Here is a 23,095-nt window from a genome sequence, read left to right as displayed (position 1 = left end):
CTAAATGAACTAAAATGATCTAAAAATAATACTTATTTATGTTATCTTAAATTGTTTATCCTACTTTTAAAATCCAAATTTTCTAAAATAAACTAACACGCCCTTCTGTATTTTATAAATTTGATAAATGTTAAAAATTTAAAACTCAATCTCATCCTTCATCTTTTATTTAATTGTTGAAATTTAGTATCTAATTATGCAGAATTATGTATCTATCTATAACACTACCTTAACAGCAATACTATGAAATGAGATTTAGAAAGAAAAAATAAAATCTCCAATCTATAGTTACCTATACTGATATTTATATATATAAGAGATAAGGTTTTGAAATAGAAATTCAAAACTCCAATCTATAGTTACAACTACTTACATACTTGTCACGAACGTAATGGAAATGAGTGCACCCCCGTCAATAGGCAACGATTAATTAATTGTTCGCTGGAATTGATCATATAATCAACCAACTCAGCAAATCAAATTAATTTTGGTAGTCACACCAAACTATATTAGATGCATAACTAAAAAGCATGTGCCTGTTACCTTTATCTATTACTCCATTTGCAACAACTAATTTCATTGAAGGCCAAACAAAATGAAAATATAATGAAGAAGATGAATATAGGAAATGGTTCATACAGCCCAACACTCAAAAAGGGCTAATAACATCCAATTAATTTAAATGAAATGAAGTATATCCGTAAAAGGATTATTTAAAAAGAATTGTAGAGGTACATAGATGATTAATAATTTTAAAGTAATGCTTAAATTTAGTTTTGTCTCACTAGATGTATTGTTTAATTTATTGCCTAAGAAGGTTAATATATTGGGCACTAGAAAAAGACATAAAAGATAAAACACGAGGCAGTAGAAAATGGGAAATGAAGGCAAGGCGAACACGTTATTATAACACGAGACACATTATCTAAACTACTTGTATTTCCTAAATTTGTAGCTGCAAAATTCAAAGATAGTAGTATAACACTAAACAAGAATTTCGTGGTTGTTGATTCCACAAATTGGTGAACCATATGCATCAAATCCTACCAACCAATTTGAACAATTTAGCTAATTAGGACTACACTAACACTAGTTTCCTAATTTCTCATCCTCATTTTAGCTCTCTGCGTTTTTGCTTCTTGCAAACTACTACTCCATATGGCTAAAGAAGAGAAGAAAGTTGAAGTGATTACAGCCGTTTACAAAGCACATTTGCATTGCCCAAAATGTGCACATGACATTCAAAAGCCCCTCTTAAAAATCCCAGGTAGTTAACTTATCCTATGAATCATGTTTTAATTCTACTTACTAAAGTAGAATCTAAATTCCATAAATACACCAATTGTGTATTTTCAACCAATATTCATGAATCATGATCAGGAGTCCATAAAGTTGAAGCAAAATTTGACAAGGGTGAAATCACAGTAAAAGGGGCCATTGATGCCAAGAAGATTAACACCAGACTCCAAAAATGGAGCAAGAAAAAAGTTGAATTAGTTTCTGAGACAAAATCCAAGGAAGATGAGAAAAAGGTAGTAGTAATTAATTATGATACATCTAAATTTATACTACAACTAAATAACATTTGTTGTTTAACAAATACATCAGAAGGAAGCTATAAGAGCAATCACTATGAAGGCGTTCTTGCATTGCGATCAATGCGAAAGGGAAGCACGTAGGCGACTCTTAATGCACAGAGGTTCAAAAATTACAACATATATATCATAGAAATTCATTTGTGAATAATAATGAAAAATATGATTACAGATTTACAGATTAATATTGTTGCAGGTATACATAATGTTAAGACAGACATGAAAGCACAAACGATAATGGTTGAAGGAGTTATAGAGGCAGAGAAGCTGAAGGCATACATGAAAAAGAAGGTGCACAAATATGCAGAAATTGTGCAAGAAAAGAAGAAAGAGGAGGAGAAGAAAGAGAAAGTGGTTAAGGTTGTTGAGGAGAAAACCACTGTGATTAAGGAGTTTAAGGAAGTTGAGAAAGTAGAAGTGAAAGCAAAGGATGGTGGAGCTCCATATTTCATACATTATGTTCATGCTCCTCAGTTGTTTAGTGATGAAAATCCTAATGCTTGTGCCATTATGTAAATACAAAAACATGTTTTGGTTGATTATGAAACAATAAGAGGGGCTTCTTGGTATGATGGAATGGAATGAGGAGGGAATGGAATGGAGATAGGAATGGAATGAAGGTGGGAATGAAATGACAATTCCATTCCATTCTTGTGCTTGGTAAGCACGAGGAATGCAAAAGGAATGAAATTGTTATTCCTTAATTGATTCCATTCCTATATTTGATAACTACAAATTAATATATAAATGGAATGGAATGAAATATGAATAATTAATATGTTGATTCTACCAAAAAAAAACCTACACACATTTAACACACTACACGCATTTCACACACTACACACATTTCACACACTACACACACTTCGCACACTTCACACACTACACACATTTCACATATTTCACACACTACATACACTACACACACTGCACACATTTCGCACAATACAAACACTACTCATATTTCACACATTTCAAGCATCATATTTTTAAATTTTTTTTTTCCGCTTTTAGATTTTTTTTTTCCGATTCAAACCGAACCGAATCGAAAAACGGAAAATTTTCAAAAGTTTAAATTGAATCAAACCGAAAAACTGAACTAAATTTGAAAGTTTAGTTTGTGTGAAGTGTGTGTATTTCGTGTAAAATTTTGTAACTGTGTGTAATGTGTAGACAATGTGTATATTTTGCGTATAGTGTATATAGTGTGTTTATTTTGTGTACAATGTGTGCATTTTGTGTGTATAGTGTATCTGAAATGTGTGTAGTGTGTGAAATGTGTGAAATGCATGTAGTGTATGAAATGTGTGTAGTATATGAAATGTGTGAAGCGTGTGTGTGTGGATTTTTTAATTATTAAAAATTTTAAAATTTTAATTTTATTATAAAATTGTGATGATATTAAATTTAAATATAATATAAAATAATATTTGTATAATTTTGTTAAAATTTAAAATAAGAAGAAAGGAAAATGGAATGGAATGACCATTCCTTAGCTAAATGGATGGAATGAGTATTCTCATGTGGAATGGAATGGCCATTCCAAAAGGAATGGTGATTCCTAACAAAAAATTTACCAAGTAAAGGAATGGAATGTAGGTAGGAATGACATTTCATTCCCTATTCCATTTCACCATACCAAGAAGGGCCTAAGGGATATTTCATCGATCACAACTGTAGTACTTGAAAACTTGCAACGGAATAAGAGATGTTGAATAGTTTTTAGACAGAAAACACAACGATTATCTTCAATAAAATCCAATTAATACACAAATACAGAAGAAGCACATTTTCATCATCCCTAATGCCAAATAACAAATCAAATGAAGCAGCAACATTTACACTAAAATCAAAGTAAACGAATAAAAATCGAAAATAATAGTAGATGATTGCAAAAAGCAATGCATCTGCACAAGTTTATTCAATTATATATAAAGGGGATATATGAATGAATGAATCTGCAGGCTACAGCCTATCATTCTGGGATGGTGGGGCGGCGGTGTCAGGGGAGAAGGGGGCGTCTACGAAAGCAGCTTTGTCATGGCCAGAATCAGGGGGGGCGCCACCGCTGTAAAGGTCTTGAGACGGTGGTGCTGATGCAGAGTCCTGGCTGTAAGAGAGGCTATCATCGAGTTCCTCCGCAGAGGGCAGCTCTGCGCCGCCTGAGGGAACATCTTCCCGTACTTCCGCTGCCTTTTCCGCGGCTTTCTGGACGTGATAATCCATCGCCGCCTCAGCTTTTCTTGCCTTCGCCACCTGATGAACCACCGCAAGTCGATTTTTTGCATCTTGTCTCTCTGCCTGTACAACTCAATCATTATCAATTATTATAACTCAAATCGTGAGAGTCGGGTCGTTATCATATAACCACACGGAAACGACAAATCCATGCCTAATTATAAAATAAATTAATAAAAATATAAACTCAATCCGGCACAAAAATTATTGTCGTACGAAAACGAAAAAGGATCTCACGTAAACACAACATGAAATTATCGTATCGACCTGGTAAGAGCACGCAGATTCAAAATTTATATGAATTGTAAAATCAATATTCCATAACATAGAAAATTCCTTACCTTTTCAACCTCTCTTGCTTCAGCCTTTGCTTTGTGGAGTTCCTTCATGTCAGTAATCTTATCCTTGATGGCCTGCATTTTCGCTAATCTTTGACTTTCACCCTTTTCTTTTTATCAATTTGAATCAAATGCATGCAAATGAATTTTTTGGGCAGTTATTTGAAGTATAAAATGCTTTCATTTATTCCTATAAATAGGTATAGAGATTTGTTTTCCCTGCCAATGAAGTTGATTTTAAAAGAGTGGACAACAATTGGGAATTCATGGCGTATCTAATATCAATGTACAACGTACAAATGTTCCGTAAATATACTTTGCCAATGAATGACTCAATTATCTTGGAACTTCACGTAATTGAAAAATGACTTAATAAACTAGGAACGGAGGAAATACATTATTAGGTGGACGAAGGTTAGAATCTAGCTCCCGCGATACGTGGAAAACAAGAATGGAGAGAGCAGCAAAGGAACATGAAAGTGATCCCATTTCTAGGATTCCTTCACTTCAAATACTATTCCCACATAAGGGAAAAACCCCTCAGGATTGTACTTCCCCGTGTCGAAAGCTAATCTGATATATCCCAGGCTTTAGAGCGTCCACCATGCTCATCAAACTGTCCGCTCCTCCCGTCTCTGTCTGTACTTGACCGACCCTCCAGTTTCCAGCAGCCTGAATCCACCTCACCAAACAATGGCCGTGATTGCTTGTCTGCCCACATCTCCAGATGCACATCAACGCCAGAAGCTGGAGTGTCACGAGCTACATCGAGGATGTGGGTCGTGATTGGTGGCCGTGTCCTTGTGAATGCTCTTGAGGGCTCGGCTTCAGGAGGCTCCTTTGCAGTGGTCAAATGGCCTCCGATCACATTCATGCAATCTTCTGCAGTTAAACAGAGGTCATCAGACCATTTGAAGATCACGCACAAAATGGTCGGAGAAAATGAGTTTACAGGGAAATCTGAAACCATAACTAAAAACATTACACAATTCTTGTGGTAACAATCTCTATAACATATAGAGAATTCACAACAGAAGCATATTCATGTATGAAGGCAAATTTACCATGACAGTTTTCTTACATATAGTATTTCACTCTCTCTCTCTCTCTCTCTCTCTCTCTCTCTCAAACACACACACAACTTCATTTTCCTCCTTTTTAACAACTTATCGTGTTTCATCTATTATACAGTGTGTACAAGTCGCAAGCCAATTATCTCACAAAATAAGTTAGGGTTGTAAGGAAAAGAAAACAGCATTGATAGTCAAAACAAGAAGTATGGAGACTCTTCTTTATCAACTTTCTATAAAATATTTCAGAGAAAAACCACATCAGGGGTATTTTGAGAACAATCTACTGCCACAACCTGCAGAGACTAATAGCCGATTTGAAGTTCCTCATGTTCCAGTAAGTTAGGGTCCAGGAACTTGAGAAGAAACCAAGTAAAACATGTACCAGCATAAACTAAAGATTAGAAACGGAAATAGCCAATCTGGCACAGAACCTCTGGCTTTTGTCACCACATCCGCATTATGAGGGGTCTTGGTGGTGGAAGCAGAAGTTGCATTAGCTGTGAATAGCTTGGAGATACGTAATTCAGTGATCTTCATTTGTTCCTTGGCCGCAAGCTCAAATTCAATGATTGGCCTGTTATGGTACCGTTTCTGCCCCAAAAAAAAGAAATTAAAAACAAATGAAGAAAGGAAAGAAGAGCTTTTGCATCAAACCACATTATAAACTAAGAGCAAATATAAAGATATCTACCCAAGCAACGAGATATTTACCTTAATCTCAGGGGTACTTCTTCCAGATGCACATATGAGAAAGACAAAACCAAACTTTTGCCTGTAGTGAACATTCCACTCATATAGCTCCTACAAAATACAGTTGGCCAAACATCTAGATGAAAGGAAGTGCTCATTTTCAGAGACTAATGTATTCTTGAAACTGGTTATAACGGCGTAAGGCATGCCAAGATGCAATTTACATTCTAGGTTATCACATCTAATTTATATTTATTTACATCTCACTGATTCTCGTTTTCTGAATTTTCTACTTCACCAATGATAACATACAAAAACATGAGAGCACACTTGTTAAATGATAGATATCTGTAATGTAGCATCAGTAGCAGTTGCTAAAGCAGTCGACTGCTCTCCGTTGCTCCACCTGTTACAGAAATAACTTGTCATTTTCAGGCTTATAAAAAATCATCTGATAGAGATGAGAACAGTAAACCTCAACACATCGAACAAAGTACATTAACACAGCCAGAAATTTGACAGATACAATTCACTACGTTCTATCCTCCCTTTAATACAAAGAAAAGACAGGATCTCAAACAGGATTTGAGCATCACAAGAGATGTTAAACCGTAAAAGATCCACTAATTCGTTAGAAGTTCTTGAGATGCCTAAATTTTCCAATAAGATGAAACAATATGGTGGCTGCAGCAACGAGAAATCAACTGCATTTATAAGAAAACGACAGAAGCAACGGAAAATCAACTGCATTTCTAAGAAATCGACAGAAGCAATTTCATTTTAACACACACAGAACAATCAACACTACACACAACGGATTAGATAATCGACATTATCCTGTGATACAAATTGGATTGAATCATAAAAATCTTTCAGCAGCAGCTCAAAGATATAATCCTTTTTACTGAATTTATTCTCTTTCCGCTAGAAATAGGATAACCACACAAATCAGAACACATAGAGCAACTGCACTTTGCAATCACAGCAGTAATTTGTGTATAAAATGAGGGAACAATAGAAGATCGAGAAACTGAACTCAGCAGTAGTGGTTGGGCTCTTGACGGTGTTGGAAGGGCTTTCGCCGATGGCAGGATGCGCAGCAAACGCTTCTAGCCATCCATTCACATCAACCTGCAGAAAATTAGAAAAGCACAAAAAATGGATAAATGATTGATGAATTAAATCATCAGATGCGCGAATACATACTTTATTGAACCAGATATCTTGGGCAGCATCGATGGCTTCTTGGGGGTTGGAGAAGGAAGCGACGGCCGCCATTTGTTGAGCAAATTTGGCGCTCCCACAGCATGCCAGCCACTCCTCCATTACTCTCAGATCACTTAAACTTTGTATCTCTAGAAGTGATCCTTGGATAATGGATTGGATTCGATTTCGCTTCTCACTCGGCGATTCCGTTACTCTCAGACAAATACTGCATTAAGAAATTGATGTTGAAAGTATTAAACTATAAAGAGGATGTTTTTTTGCTTATTGTTTTACTCTCGACCTTCTTCGGCAGTACAATGGCTTCTACAAATGGAGAAACCGACCAGGTATGTGAAATTTTCACCAATTTCCACACAGTTCTTCGATTCTAAACTTTTACTACTATTATTGTTCATAATCTCTTGATGCATCTCCGAGTTATTTTATAACTGCCTGTGTTTTTAGTATACGATTAAGAACTGATTTTGCCTAAATTCATTTGCTCCGGTCAACCGAAAATGGTGTCTTTTGCCGAAAAATTCTGTTGAAATTGCAGGTTTCGGTGAAAGAGAGATCACGTGGGAGGATTTTTATGTTGAACAGACCTAAGCAGCTCAATGCACTTTCGGCTGTAATGGTATGTCTTAGGTTGATCATTCACTGCTCGGTGAAATTGTTGGTAGCTTGTATGAATGTTTTGATTGTAGTTGATCATCAGCTGTTTTAGATACTTATTTTAGTAATTGAAGATCGTGTCTTTTACTCTTGATTAGAGGATGTCTAGTGCCGGAAGACGTTGTGGCATTTAGAGTAAAGTGAACTGAAGACTCTGCAACCAAGCTATTTTAAATGTTTCTGGATTTGGTTGTTATATAGGTTTAGCTGAATGAATAAGTGCCATTATTCTTGTGAGTTGTGATCAGAGTGATATCATAGAACATCGCCAGAAATTACTGATAAGAGCCATAGGAGCTTGGATTGCTGGGAAAAAAGAGTCTTACCCCTTTTGTTCTTGGCTGTCTTCTTTACCATGTTCCTGTATGCTGTATCTGTTTTTGGGATTGCTTAAAGCATGTCCTCAGTTCTGCATCTATCTTCCCATTTCGATTTTTTATTTTGACTCGTACCTGGAAAGAAGTTCTTATAAGTTGGCGAAACTGTTAAAGTATGATGGAATGCTACAATATTTTCCAATATTTCCTGGGGTTACACTGTTATTTTCCTTAGTAACTAACGTGTACTAGTTATATGAAATGCTATGCTGATTAAGTGTTGTCGACAATGTGCTGAAGTTGTTTCTGATCTTTCTCTAGGTGTCTCGATTGTTGGAGCTATTTCTTGCTTGCACAGAAGATTCTTCTGTCAAATTTAAATTGAGCTTTGTCACCTAGTCAAGTGATGAAATGTTTAAGGATTTGGGCTTCTACTGCTTTGATCTTCCTATGCTGTACATTTATTAATCTCTCTCTTTTTCTTTGGCCATGAATAATAGGTAAAGGGAGAGAGCATTTTGTGCTGGAGGTGATGTAGCAGCAGTTGTCAATGATATTAATCGAGGTAAAAATATGTTTTCTCAGTAAATGGATACGCCTCATGAACTCCTTTAGTCTGACTGTTAGGTCGCATATGGAGGCTACCATACAAAATTTGATTATTAGTTTAAAGAGTTATATACACATAAGTTGATACAAAATGGTGGATTATGAGTTTGAGCATTCAAATTTGGTTGTAAATATAACAGATATAAGTAATAGTATGAAACATTTTTCGTGTCCATTAGGTCAACATTTGTGTAGCTTCCTATGGAAATGGGTCCACGGGTCATATTTCCGTTGCTTTCTGATTATGAGATATCCCCTCAGTCTGCTTTAACCAAGTTATTGCATGCTTTGGTTAACCAGTCTAAGAACATTATTTTCGAATACAGATCTTTTATAAGCTAATTTTTGCTTCTACAAATTTTGACTACTTGTTAGATTTCGAATGATATTTGTGTATCTGCTATTGTTTCCATATCTTTGCTCCTAGCCATTCGTGCCCTGGATTTCTTAAACCTTCCCGGATTTCTGAATATAGTCGAATTCGGCACTCCCCTACTGTTATGTTAGTATATGCATCCTTCTTTGGCCATAGACCAGATTTTCCAATCTGATTATGATGCACCAGTATCTGCAGGTTGGACATCATCAACAATGCTTTTCTAGAAGAACAGTTGAAGATATTATTGCTAAGGGATAAGGCATACTAGTACTTGTTTGTTCTAGGCTTCTTGCTAAAGCTACTCCTGTTTTACCTTTTCTACCCCATGTAGTTTGATTTCGTGTTTCTAGGAAAGGGTGTCTTCTGAAAAGAAGGATGATTGGATCCCTTCCACCATACAGTCACTGCCTGAAAATTTCTTTGAGATAGGTACAGTTCAATCAGCATTCTTAGTTCGTATTATTCTACTTTGAAATTTCATTTCCTCATTCATGCTCTCCAGATTAGAGAAGGAGGGCTACAGGGCATTGGTGAATGCCTCATCAGTGAGTTCAGAATGGTTTGTCATGTGATGCTGGGAGGGAGAAGTTAGCAAGGATTTCATAGAGGTACCAATGCACCTTCTCGTAACTGTGTGCTTTCCAACAAACGAATGCCTAAAAACAGAAGTACGAATTCAGGGCTGCAGAGCTATACTGTTGGACAAGGACAGAAATCCTAAGGTGGACGCACATTTTAATTATATCTGTAAACGAAGATTTAGCTAAAGACGTTTTGGTGAGAACCTCGTTTTCTTGTTTTTCCTGGTTTTGCAGTGGGAACCCTCGAAGCTAGAGTCGATCAGCGATGAAATGGTGAACCGTTACTTGTCAAAGCTAGATGTGGTTGGCTGGGAAGATCTGAAAGTCCCTGTAAGCTCCAAGTTACCTGCTTATGCCATTGCTTAGCTTTAAATATTAATGATAGCGGTATCGGTTAATCAAGCCATAATTTGTAAAAAGAGTTGTATTGTATATTTGTAACTTTGTTTTATTCTACTAGACATATAATTTTGCATCCTTGTGCCATTTTCTTTGTGGTGGCTGGTTTATTGTTGTTATTGTGGAGAATAAAATAGCATTAATTGTTAGACGATAATGTACATTATATGAAGTAAGAGCATCCGTAATAGCGGACTAGAGCACGGACTAGCGGTTATGGCGTGGGGACGTCCACTAATGGAGTCGGCTAACGGGGGACGGACGAGCGCTCATCCGCGACCTAGACCGTTAGCCGATAGCTAGTCCGCTATTGCGCGGACACCGATCGGCTAGCCGATTTTTTTATTTTTTATTTATTTATACTCTATATTTACAACTCATTGCACTTCATTTTTTTTAATATTTGTCAATTTGTTTAATTGGCTAGGACGTCGGCTAGTCCTAGTGCTAGCCTATTATTGTGCTATGGTTAATCGTGATGATGTGGCAGACGGTTAGTTCTAGTGATGCGGCAGAAGGTGTTTGTAGTTAGTCCTAGTGCTAGGCTATTATTGTGCTTTGGTTAATCCTGATGATGTGGCAAACGGTTACTTCTAGTGATGTGGAAGAAGGTATTTGTGGTTAATCCTAATGCTACACTATTGGTTAGTCCACGATATCGTGGATGCTGTAAAAAGAGATCAACTATGTGGGAGAATTCTAATATAGTAAACGCTTTAATTAACACCCGAGCAAATTGTATGCACATTTTTGGGCCAACAGGCTAGTGTGAAAATTGAAAGTTTTATTTAGAAGCCCAAATTATTTTTAAATGTGGGTATTGTATATAGAAATATGAATTAGTGTGATTAAAAAAATATCAATAGACGTTGCACTAGTTATTTCATTTTATAATGTGAGTCGAAGCAACCGTAGTAACAGTAATAAGTATAAAGATGAAATGGTATAATTCATATAAAAATATAGATAAAATGATATAAGAAAGAAAAGTAGTTGGGAGTTGGCAGTTATGTTTTCTCTCGCGCTAGCTAGCTAATATATACTTACTTTTTTTCTTCAACTATAGAGACACAGCAAATGAATAGGAGAAGTGAAGCAAGATGAGCAAGGGAAAAGAAGTGATAGCAATGGGGGTTGAAGGCGAAGATGATGATCAGAATTTAAAAAGAAAGTCAAGAAGTCGTAATCAAGAAGAAGATTCATCAAAGAGGCTGAAGATGGAACAAGATCTCAACCGCAGCCCTAATCAAGAAGAAGAAGAAGAAGAAGTATTGTTCGAAAAGGAGCTTACAGAAAGGGATATAAAGCAGGGGCGGATGTTCATCACCGGAAAAGAGCATAAACGGAGGGTGTTGAAGGCTTTGAGGGAAGATGAAATAAAAAAGGCGAGAGAGAAAGATGGTCTGAGCGTTGCGACGACAGATGCCAATGGAGTTGAATACAAATTGATATTGGAAATGCAGTGGTCTCGTTATATGATACTCTCACACGAATTGCATGCGTTGCTCCACAAATACAAACTCAAGCCCGGGGATTCCGTTAAGGGCTTTGCCTCCGCCACTGCTCCCTTCCGTCTGTGTCTCCACTTTATCCCTAAGTAAATCTTCTTGCCTATTTCTCCCTAATCTGCATGTTTGATTTATGTTTTTCATTTTAGACCTTCTTTGAGTATATTCGCGCCTTGTAAATTTTACTTTCTTTTAGGTTTATATATCAGGAAAAAAACAAAAGTATTTTAAAGAATCTTCAAGAATTATATATTCATTCTCTTGTAGCTTAGGATATGATGAGTTTAGAATTGGGTTAAAAAAAGAGAAGCCCTAATCAAGATTTTTGAAGCAGGAATCGGAAGAGGATGAGCAAGGGAAAAGGAATGGGGGGTGAGAATGATGGAAGGAAAAGAAAGGCAAGAAGCCCTAATCAGCTGCAGATTCAACAAGACCTGAACCACAGCCCTAATCAAATCCAAGAAGAATTGTTGTTCGAAAAGGAGCTTACAAGAAGGGATGTGAAGCACTGGGAGCTGACCATCAGCGGAGCAGAGCAGAAAAAGAGGGTGTTGAGAGCTTTGAGGGAAGATGAGAAAGAAAAGGCGAGAGGAGAAGATGGTCTGCGCGTTGCGACGACACTAGATGCAGATGGAGTTGAATACACATTGATTTTGAGAATTGCTCATTTTATGACTCTCTCACACCAATGGAATAACATCACCCGCAAATACAAACCCAAGGCTGGGGATTCACTTCAGGCCTTTGCCTCCCGCCACGCCGCCGATCATCACCTCCGTTTGCATCTCCACTTTATCACTAACTAAATCTTGTTCCCCAATATCAATATAATGCATCTTTAATTATTCATTTTCTTTTGTCTTTAATAAAAACTTCCTATTTCCATATGCGTGTTACTATAGCATATGCATCTTCTTTTCCCTAATCTATTTCATCAGTAATTAATTGTGATTTTTAGTACTAATATTTTTAATTTTACACGTTCTTGGACATATTCTGTTGTAAATTTTACTTTCTTTTAGCTAGGTTTATACATGTTCTCTTTTAGCAGAAATAAGTATTTTAAAAAATCTTCAAGAATTATTCTTTTGTTTAAATTTTACGAGAGAAAGAGAAGAAAGATACGATTCAAAATTATACGTACATTCGAAGAAAACAAGCACCCAACATATAATTACAAAAATAGAACCTTCATGGCCTTAATTATTTTTAATTTATGGTTGATCAAGACTCATGATGTTGTAATTTGATATCATAAAGAAAATCTTATTGAAGAAGCATTGTGGAAGATTGTAAGCAAAATTTTGGAGAAATTGTAATAGATATAACCATAATAATTTATTAATTAGTAATAATTTGAGTATTTAACCAATTTAGCGCCACCGAGTCAGCGACTTCACATTTCCATTTTCTGACGCTTAGAGCATCTCAAGTGGTCGGCGAGCGAGCGGCTCGCTGATTTTTGGCGCTCGCCGAACTATTGCAGCCGGCGAGCGCCTAATCGGCGAGAATTTCGGCGAGGGTACGCCAATTCTCTCGCCGATCGGCTCGCCACTATTGCAGCCTCCCGATCGGCAAGGAACCGGCGAGCGAATTTTTTTTTTTAATTTTCGAAACACTATATATACGCGATTTGCACGACATTTTCATTCGCACCACTTGTTTTAACGAGTACTCTCTCTATCTTAATTTATGTACAAGATCAACAACGCGAAATGGATCTCAACAAAGAGCCAACTTCAGGGTCGAGCGGGTCTCAAACTCCCGCGGTCCCCGTGGGAGGTGGATGGAATCAGATGCCCGGGTACTACAACAACATGTACCCTTGGCAGCAGATGATGCCCAGGATGGCATCTGGTGGTAGTATGTCGGGATGGCAGGGGATGCCGGGGGGTCAGGGGGGACTGGGGATGCATCCCGGGATGCCGATGATGCCGGGGTGGGCACCCGGGATGCAGGGGACGCCGGGGTACCTGGGGATGCAGGGGACGCAAGGTACACCGTGGGGGCAGGGGACGCCGGGGGGCTCTGACGTCTATCGCCCCAGCTTTGATTTTGGTACTGCTGCTTCGCACACATCGACCCCAGCGGATACGCACTTCCAGGGGATTGAGTCCTTCTCCTTAGAGGAGTTGGGTATAGATCTCGGGGCACCGGACACTCCCGTGGGGCGGGGTCGGGGCGGCCCAAGAAGAAGAAGGGGAAGAAGGTGGTCGGCGAGTCGTCGCAGACGGAGGTACGGAGGAAGTGGACAGACGCGGTGAACGTCGCGCTGTCCAAGGCGTGGGTGAGTGTTTGCGATGACCCTCTCGCCTCGAACAATCAGAGGATCGTTAACTTGTGGGCTAAAATAGCAGCAACCTACAAGACATTTTGCCCAGAGGGGAGGCCACGCAGCGGGGAGGAGTGCCAGAAGGGGTGGGACCGAATCCGGTCTGGGGCGTCCCGATTTTCGGGCTTGTACACCAACGCCCTCCGAATGAAGTCCAGCGACCAAACTGACGACGACTGCAGGAGGCTGGCGGAGAAAGAGTTCTCCCTGCCCGGGCTTTACAAGGACTTAACCTACTGGAATTGCTACGAGGTGCTAATGGACTCCGAGAAGTTTCGGGCAGGTGTCGACGCGGGCTGGCCGAAGAAGCAGCGCCTGAACTATTCAGGTGATTACGCCGGAGGTAGCAGCGGCGGTTCCCACGACTTCCCCGAAGACGCTCAGGAGACCCCGTCTCCTCCCTCGTTTACTCGCCGCACTCGCCCGGTTGGTCAAAGACGGGTGCAACGCCCTCGCCAGAGGTCCCAGGATGTCCAGTCGGCATCCCCCCTGTTGGCAGCTCGACAGCCGACCTCGTCTTCTTGGCGCGTCAACAAGCGACGGCTCAGATGATCAAGGTCATAGATCAATGGAAGAATGCAACTCACCCCGAGGAGAAGAGTTTTTTCACGCCGTGCTCGTGAGTATGCGACAGGATTTGAATCCCGGCGCGGCACAGGTGGGGGGCTCTGACGTGGGCTCAGATGTCGCAGATTTGGGGGTCCCGGATAGCGGCGACGACGGCGAGGAGTGAGGCGGCGCCGGAAGGGGTGGGCCCGTGCGAGGATTAGGATTTTTTTTAATTAATGTACTTTTTTTTTACTTTTTTTTTAAATTAATGTATTTTTAAAAATTTAATATTATTAGAGAATTTTCCCGTATATGTGTCGTAAATTTAATTCCGTATTTTGTATGATTGTTTAATTATTTGTTTTTAGTGCTGATGATGTGGCAAGGCTATGGCTGGGCTATTGCTTGTCCAGTTACTTATCCAGTTGCTTGTCCAGCTGATATGGCAGGAGGAATTTAGTATTGCTGATGTGGCATGACTGAGCTATGGCTGAGCTATTGCTTGTCCGCCGACCACTGGAGATGCTCTTACATCAGCAAACTTACAAGTTTTTGCATTTTAGTCTGCGACAAGTTTTTATTCATTCTATATATTGATAATTACAAGAGTATACTAGAAACAATTCATATAAGGATCCTTTAATTGAGTAATATTATTTGGTTATATTAGTTTTTTTAGAGTATATATAATGCTAAGTACGTAAGGTCTGTGCTCTTATAAATTTAAGACTACAGTCTCAAAATGGTAATTAACATATTGCGTTTTTTTTTAATTTTGGTTTAAAACATTATCTTTGGAATTATTCGGACTCTCACATTTGAAATCGGATCACATTTGGTCCATTTTGGACGGTTCCGTTAAATTTTGACGGTTTTAATTACCGGGTCACAAATCCGTCACTAACTGGGAGAAACTGATCTGTCACTACTCCGTTACTAATCCGTCACCAATCTGTCACTAATCCGTCACCATTAAATTTCTTGAGATTGAAAAACCCCCTGCTCACTAATCCGTCTTCACATACACCCCGGCCCGCCTCAGATCCTGCGCCAGCCCATACCCAACTCTAGGCGTCACCAAACGCCTCGCGGCCTCGTTGTACTTCTCGTTCCCGTCGATAAACCTCTCCTTGAAAATCCTCCGCTTCTTCCCCTTCAAGCTCCGCATCCGATTCATCTTCTTCAGCCTCCCGCATACGGAAATGCATCTTCAAATCCATGTTGGTCTTGCATTTCCACCCGCAGACGGAGCAAATGTAGGGCTCCTCCGGCATCGACAGCCCCCTCCGCTCGAGGGCGTCGAGGCGGCGCTCCTCGCGGCCGCCCTGGACGACCCACTAGGGCAAGGTGGATGAAGGCGTGGCGGTTGGCGTAGGCGGCGATGTCGATCACGTCGCCGAATTTCTTCGCCATTGATTTCAGGGCCTGCGCTGCCTCGTACGGCGGGCCTCACGGCGGCTTGTTATCGAGGTCCCACAAGATGACGACTTTCTTCGCCTTGGCGGCGTAGACTCCGTCCTTGGTCTTCACCATGTCAATTTCAAGAATTTGGTTTTTCAATCTCAAGAAATTTAATGGTTACGGATCAGTTTCTCCCAGTTAGTGACGGATTTGTGACCCGATAATTAAAACCGTCAAAAATGGACCAAATGTGATCCGATTTCAAATGTGAGGGACCGAATAATTCAAAAGATAATGTTTTGGACCAAAATAAAAAAAAAACGCAATATGTTAAGGACCATTTTGAGACTTTAGTTTAAATTTAATATCAATCGTCTATGTTAGAATTTACTACGCCTTCAAATGACAAACTAAAACTTTTATCACAATACAGTTTTTACATAATAAAATATGTATATATAGGATGAAACTATATTATTTATATTTCTAATTTTATACGAAACTATACAGAAAATAAAAATAATATGAAAGAAAAGAAGTTTTGAGTTATATCTCGTCTCTAATTTATTACTTGAATATTTGTGTTGAGCTTATCTTGTAGGAGTACTTATGTAATTATTAGTATATACTCTATGATTTGATTTGATTCGATTCATGTTATCGATTCAACAGATGGATAGCTTTGGCACAGCCCAGAATTCTTGTTCACAAAGAAGATTACAAATTCGGATGTATGTTATTTATCACAAGTTAATTTGATTTATTTGGTGAGTCTCTATATCTAGTTTGGGTCTTTAAGTTCAAGCTGAATAAGAGTCTTTGTTTGCTAAGTAGGAATTGTTCCTTTCGTTTTATTTCGTTTATTAATGAGCTTAATAAAATGAAAAAAATATATGTTTGGGTATAGTGACATGAAAAAATGAAAGCATGTCCTAAATCAAAGCATCAGACAAAATGTGAGAATATATAAATTCATAATCAAATTAAGTAGGAGTAAGTGATAAACATGATCATGGCCATGGGTATCAGCCTGCATAACATCCGAACTTGTAAGCTTCTTTCAGAACAAGAATACTTGTAGTATGTACTACACCTTCAAGCCGATCATCTTCGTTATCTTATAACGGTGGTGGAATTGGGGCCAGACCCCCATCTAATCTTAACCAACTAATATATGCGAGATATGGAAGATATGTCTCGTATCAACTCCCCCACGGTTAAAATCCACCTTGTCCTCAAGGTGGGAACCACGACACAACGAAGAGCGACGCAAACAGAAGCTTTGGCAAGCTCTCCCCTCCTGGATCAAACGCACATCGAATGGTTAAGCGTCTCCCTTCACCAATTCCTCGGCGACCAGCTTGGCCGCTTGATTGTATATACTCCCCACCAGATATCCATCCAAACATGATAAATCCATCATGGAATAAGATCTCCATGACTTCCTTTCGTATGGGTAGTGAACCTACGTCTCGATTCAACAAGGGCAGCAAAATAGAAACCTGCGGCAGATTCTTATCATCATACACCATATTTTTCTCGGTCGTTTCCTCGACGAGCACGTGCTGCTGGTATCGATGGTGCTGCTGCGGCTGGGAAGGATAAACGGAGTAGTATGACCCATACGGCATTACTCCTGTGGGTATATACTGGTTGCGGGAATGAACAAATTGTTGGGGACGATGCATTTGGGGGTGATTCTGATCATATTGGTTCGATATAACGTAGCCCGATTCTTGAACTTGTTGCTGCATCTGAATCTTATTAGCATTCTGAACACCAAATTTCAATTCAGCTTGATTAGCAGCAACCATATTGTTTCCAGATTGAATTTGTATGATTTGCTCTTGATAAACAGGTTGTCTCTGGCTGGATAGGGGGTTTCTTATACCTCCTTCATTGAAGCGGAATCTGGAGAAGCCAAATCAAATCCACCGCTCTGTTTCCGCTGAAATTGAGCCTGAGAAATCTGCTGCTGGTGCTGCAGCTGCATTGGTGATTGTACATGCGGCTGGATTTGTTGCACCCTCTTGTATCCTCCAGGATCTGATCTCTCATTGTCTGGGGGATCGCCACCAACCACCATCGGTACCCCAGCAACCACCCCACCGGCAGAAACTCCGGCCGCCACGAAACCCCCTGCCTCGTCCGTCTTCGTAGTCGCTGCAAAATTGACATTCGCCGCATCAGATCCGTCGAAACGCGGGGCTTTCATCTTCTCGTAACGTGGCTGCTCCTGATGAAATTGATCATAACGGGGTGTGTCAAAATAGCCTGCTCCGTCATGTCGACCCCATGCGTTGTCCCACGCAGGCATGTGTCGCCCGGGCCGATTCTCCAGCCTATGAGCGGGATTGTCCCACACCGTCGGTTGTCTGCCGTGATAACCCTCGCCGCTGACCCTGTAGCGCTCCCACAGAGACGCACCAGGTAGGGGTGCGTGCTGCAGCCCACGTGATGAAGTACCGCCGTGATTACCCATGCCGCCAACCCCTAAATGAGATTGTGACGAAACTGCGGTTGCCGGCGTCAAAATTGGTCTCTGCTGCACCGTTTCTTCTCTCCCACGCTGCCAATCCAAATATGGTGGATCAGGGTCAGATTGTGACGAAACTGCAGTTGCCGTCATTAAAATTGGTCTCTGCCGCACCGTTTCTTCTCTCCCACTCTGCCAATCCAAATATGGTGGATCAGGGTCAGGCCTCGACGGTGGATGTGCGGTGGCTGCACGTCGTTTCGACGCGTCAAGTCTCGCCTCTAGGCGTGCCAACGACGCTAGTACATGCTCGAAAGCCAGCGCTGGTGTATCCAATGCCACAGTAGACGATGGTTGCGACCCCAACCCGACGATGACGCTGGCGGAATTCACTTCGATCGGCTCCGTGCGGTTCCCCGAGCGATTCGCCATGAGTAATGGAGTTCGTCAATGAAAGCACCACTTGTTAAGGATGGACTCCTTAACCTCGCACAAATTCCTCCGTGAGGGCGAGAACGCTTGCCCGTCGATCGCACACGACAAGAACTTTGTTGTTGAAGAAGAAGAAAGTAGCGTAAAAATATTTTATGTCTTGAATGATTCTCAATTATGAAATATTCCCGCATATTTATAATGTGGAATCCTCAAAGAAATAAATCTAATCTGATCTTAACCAACTAAGCAAAATTTACTGTAAAGATATTAATTACTAATATATGCGAGATATGGAAGATATGTTTCTTATCATTATTGCTCTGATTATTTAAGTTCGTCCAATAGAGTTGTTTCTTCTTGTTTTCCGGTGATATTTCGCCAAAAAAAACACAAAGGAATCACCCTAAGAAATTTCAGTGCAAAATCTTTTTCGATCTTGTAATGAATTACTAATATTTTTTATAACAACAAGTAAGAGAAAGATGGAAAGACGAATAAATTTTTTTCTGCAATTCGTAAGATCATCATGACCATTGAAACTTTAATTAATACAATAGCAAATTATATACTTATACTATGATTGTAACATCGTAATAGGTGATCTATATGTATAATATAAATAAATAAAAAGATTTATGAGTCTTTATTTGAATCGGGGTAGTATATATAGTTAAAAGTATTTTGGATTAATAAATAGTACTCTACGTACTGTATTTTACAAATTCTTAGTAATGCTGAGTAAATATTTCGCTCTTACTAAAATTGATTGACATAATGTATAATGCCAAATGGAGTAAAATTTAAGATTCAAGAAAAAAAAATCTCGAAAACTCTTCAAAATGCCTATTTTGATAAAATAGAAGTGTCAAGTGTTGATATAAACCTAAAAAAAAGTAAAAATGGAGTGGAAAGAAATATATTCATGCATGCCCGGCCCTAACTAAAATTAAACGATTTTTTTTTATCATATCGAGAACACAGCAAAATAGCAAGTCCTGCATTAATTAGTTAGTGAAAGAAAACCGAGTTGCGATTTGAGTTTATTTAGTATTGTTGATCTTGAAATTGATAAAGGATTCATCGTATACCATCAACAAAATGAAACAGAAGATGATTGATTAAATGGCAAAGTAATGATGAATGAGTTACTTTTTGACAATATTGAGCTTCAATTGGAACTTACCGGCGGCGCGATACCCAAAGCCTTGAACTGAATCCCCAATCCTGACTCGGTTTGCACGCGCCACCTCCGCCCATCTGCTGAAATATGTTTTCTTGTTTCTCTTTAACTCCAATGCATATTCAACTCCATTTCCATTTGCATTTCTCGTCCAAACAATCAGACCGCCATTTTTCTCCAATATTTCTCTCTCCGCATCAGTTAGAAACGCCATCAACGTTGCTTTGTGTGCTCCGGTTAACACCAACTGACTGCCACTGCACGTAGCTTCTGAAAATGTAAGCGTCTTTTCGAATAACAAATCTTGCTCTGCTGGAATTGGGGCTTCTTGATTAGGGTTTGCTGGGATTGGCGCTTCTTGTTGATTGGGGTTTTGTTGCAAGTATTTTCTATTATCAGAGCAATAACCACAAGACGAACTCCAATCGATCACCACCTCCATGATTTGATGCAATTTAACCCAAAATCAAAGATACAAATCGATAGAACAAATGAATAGGAACTGCATTGATGATGAGAGTTACACAAATGGAAACTTCAAATGTAAATGGAAACAAAAGATACAATGATAAGATGAACACGATACATTCAACGGAGAATCACCGGATCACCGGATTCTCACGATGACCACAGCTCGCAAGCTCACACAATTTTCATGAATGAAATGAACAAAACAACTACTTCTATTTATATTCTCAGCTCAACCGTTCCCTGTCTGTTCCTTCCCTTCTCTCTCTTAAGTTGTTGCAACAGCTACGCACAGCTGTCTCTATGACGTGGCCTCATATCCTTGCTATCCCCACATTACGAAATCGACTTCACGATTCTTAAGCTGGCTCGCTTCTCTTCCACTCTTATTGAAACGGCGTCACATGCAACCAACACATGGGTTATTTACTTAGCTAGAAAATACTTGCAACATGTTTCTTCTGGGTAACTTTCTTTCTCTTGAATTTGAAGCATCCTCTTCATCTTCATCTTGATGATCATCAACTTCGAAGTTCATCTTTCTCTTGCTCATCTTCCAATTCTTTCTTCCATAAACAATACTCTGGCTTACGAGATTAATTTACTGTGTAATCAATCAATCTGTTGTTGCTGAATACATCCCTATATATATTATATATATATATTATGGTGGCGTTCGGTTGCCATGACTAATATCATGAGACTATCCATCTAGGATTAAGTTGTGGGATTATTTTAGTTGGAGGGGGAGGCTAAGACTAATTATCATGAGACTATCCATGTAGGATTAAATTGAAGGGTTCAATCTTATTAACCAAACATGATACATATTTAATCATGAGATTTAATCATGCCAACCGAATACCCCCTATATATATATGGGGATAAAAGGAGACGAGCGCCGGAGGGAAAACGCTCCCTCCTAATTTCTTTTCTTTAGTTTAGTTTATAATTAAATGCAGTTACTTGATTAATTGCAAGTTTTAGAATTTTTATGAAAATTGGGGCTTGTTGAAATTTTTTCATTGGTGGGAAATAACAAATTCAGAGTAAAGTTCGTGATATTATTTACCAATTTCAAAGTTCATGAAAAAAAACCCTAACTTTTTTAAAAGTTCTATGATATTAGGTGTCAATATCCCTTTTATTATTCTATACCATATAATAATATACTACTCCTACTAAGGAGTAGTTCTTCCACACGTCATTAGGATTTCCATTTTTTTACGGCATGAGTTCCACATGTCATATTTCACTTATATATACTCCTTTCGTCCCATAAAAATATGAGCATATGATATGGCACGAGAATTAAAACAAATTTGGTACAGTAGGAGAAAAGGGGAGAAAATAGCTAAAGTAGGGTTAATGAATAATGAGACCCCATTATTATTAATGTTCTAATGGTAGTATAAGTTGTACTCCCTTCGTCCCACAAATTTTGTCGCACTTTGACCAGACACGGGTTTTAAGAAATGTAATGGAAAGTGAGTTGAAAAAGTTAGTGGAGAGTGAATCATACTTTTATATATATTTATTTTATAGTAAAATGTGAGTTGGAATGAGTAAGTGGGATATGAGGTCCACTACAAAAAAATGGTAAAAAGTGAAATGTGATAAATTTTGTGGGACGGCCAGAAATAGAAAAATGTGACAAAATTTAAGGGACGGAGGGAGTAAATAACTTGATGTATAGGTGTAATAAATTGGGAAAATTTTCCATAAATATAAATGCCTATATTTTTTTGGGACGGACGAAAATAGAAAATGCACATATTTTTGTGGGACGGATGGAGTATCAGTTTTAAATGAAATTTTAAATGAAATGTGAGTTGAATGAGATAGTAAAATGTGAGGTTCTATTACTATTTATAATAAAAATGAATCGAGACTTTTATTCATGGACGGACTAAAATGAAAAAATGAGACTTTTATTCCCGAATAGAGAGAGTATGTTGTAAGTATTCAATATTAAATTAATAGCTTCACAAAGAAAAAATGATGCAGAAATACTCCCTCCGTCCCCAAAGAGTATGTACTATTTCCTTTTTCGTCCGTCCCTAAAGAGTATGAACTTTCTAATCTTGAAAAATTCAAACAACTACTACAACTACACATCATTTTATTTACAACTTATATCATTACAATTAACACTTATACAATTATAATAATGTGGACTCTATTCTCCACTAACATTGTTTCCACTACCCTTTCTCTCCATTTCTCTTACTTTTCCCCTTATTTATTAAAACTCGCGTCTAACACAAAGTTCATAATCTTTAGGGATGGAGGGAGTATAAAAGTATGACTCACCTTCTACCAACCTCTTTTCACTTACTTTCTATTATATTTTTTAAAATCTGTGTCATGTTAAACGTGGACTTAATAATGAAGAGAGAGGGAGTATATAACTCTAAGCTCATAGCCTATAGGTATAAGCTGTGGGTGACAATACTCTTCTGTTGTGGGCTCCCTTAGGCCATCCACTATGTTGTCTCTATACCGTCCCTTAAACTACTATTTGAGGGCCCCACTGTACTTTTTTACTACATCCCTTAACTAAGGGACGGAACGTGCAACCCTCCATCCCTTAAATTACTATTCATTCAATTTCATTTTTTATTTTTATTTCCAACCCAATTCAAT

The 23,095-nt window shown here is 38.8% G+C and overlaps 3 protein-coding genes and 3 pseudogenes across 3 annotated transcripts; 3 read left to right on the top strand and 3 right to left on the bottom strand.

Annotated features, from left to right (window-relative positions):
- Positions 1-1,121: 1,121 nt before the first annotated feature.
- LOC121804902 (heavy metal-associated isoprenylated plant protein 4-like) lies at positions 1,122-2,167 on the top strand. The gene is made up of 4 exons (XM_042204610.1): positions 1,122-1,267; positions 1,381-1,532; positions 1,609-1,699; positions 1,792-2,167. The coding sequence occupies exons 1-4, from the start codon at positions 1,159-1,161 to the stop codon at positions 2,109-2,111; spliced, it is 672 nt and encodes a 223-aa protein (XP_042060544.1). The 5' UTR covers positions 1,122-1,158; the 3' UTR covers positions 2,112-2,167.
- Positions 2,168-3,337: 1,170 nt separating this feature from the next.
- On the bottom strand, positions 3,338-4,296 carry LOC121805386. The gene is made up of 2 exons (XM_042205217.1): positions 4,175-4,296; positions 3,338-3,896 (listed from the first exon to the last, which is right to left on the bottom strand). The coding sequence occupies exons 1-2, from the start codon at positions 4,250-4,252 to the stop codon at positions 3,561-3,563; spliced, it is 414 nt and encodes a 137-aa protein (XP_042061151.1). The 5' UTR covers positions 4,253-4,296; the 3' UTR covers positions 3,338-3,560.
- Positions 4,297-4,403: 107 nt separating this feature from the next.
- Positions 4,404-7,271, bottom strand: LOC121752331 (annotated as a pseudogene).
- A 99-nt stretch (positions 7,272-7,370) lies between these two features.
- LOC121791501 lies at positions 7,371-10,176 on the top strand (annotated as a pseudogene).
- A 1,014-nt stretch (positions 10,177-11,190) lies between these two features.
- LOC121752323 lies at positions 11,191-12,489 on the top strand. Its single transcript, XM_042147329.1, has 2 exons — positions 11,191-11,697; positions 11,943-12,489. Exons 1-2 carry the CDS (start codon positions 11,201-11,203, stop codon positions 12,412-12,414), a joined length of 969 nt encoding a protein of 322 aa, XP_042003263.1. The 5' UTR covers positions 11,191-11,200; the 3' UTR covers positions 12,415-12,489.
- A 3,006-nt stretch (positions 12,490-15,495) lies between these two features.
- LOC121791403 lies at positions 15,496-16,022 on the bottom strand (annotated as a pseudogene).
- Between the last annotated feature and the right edge of the window lie 7,073 nt (positions 16,023-23,095).

Source organism: Salvia splendens, chromosome 1 (genome assembly GCF_004379255.2).
Source record: "Salvia splendens isolate huo1 chromosome 1, SspV2, whole genome shotgun sequence".
Classification (NCBI taxonomy): Eukaryota; Viridiplantae; Streptophyta; class Magnoliopsida; order Lamiales; family Lamiaceae; genus Salvia; species Salvia splendens.
Note: the sequence above shows the minus strand (reverse complement) of the source record. Positions and strands in the feature narration are given on the sequence as shown.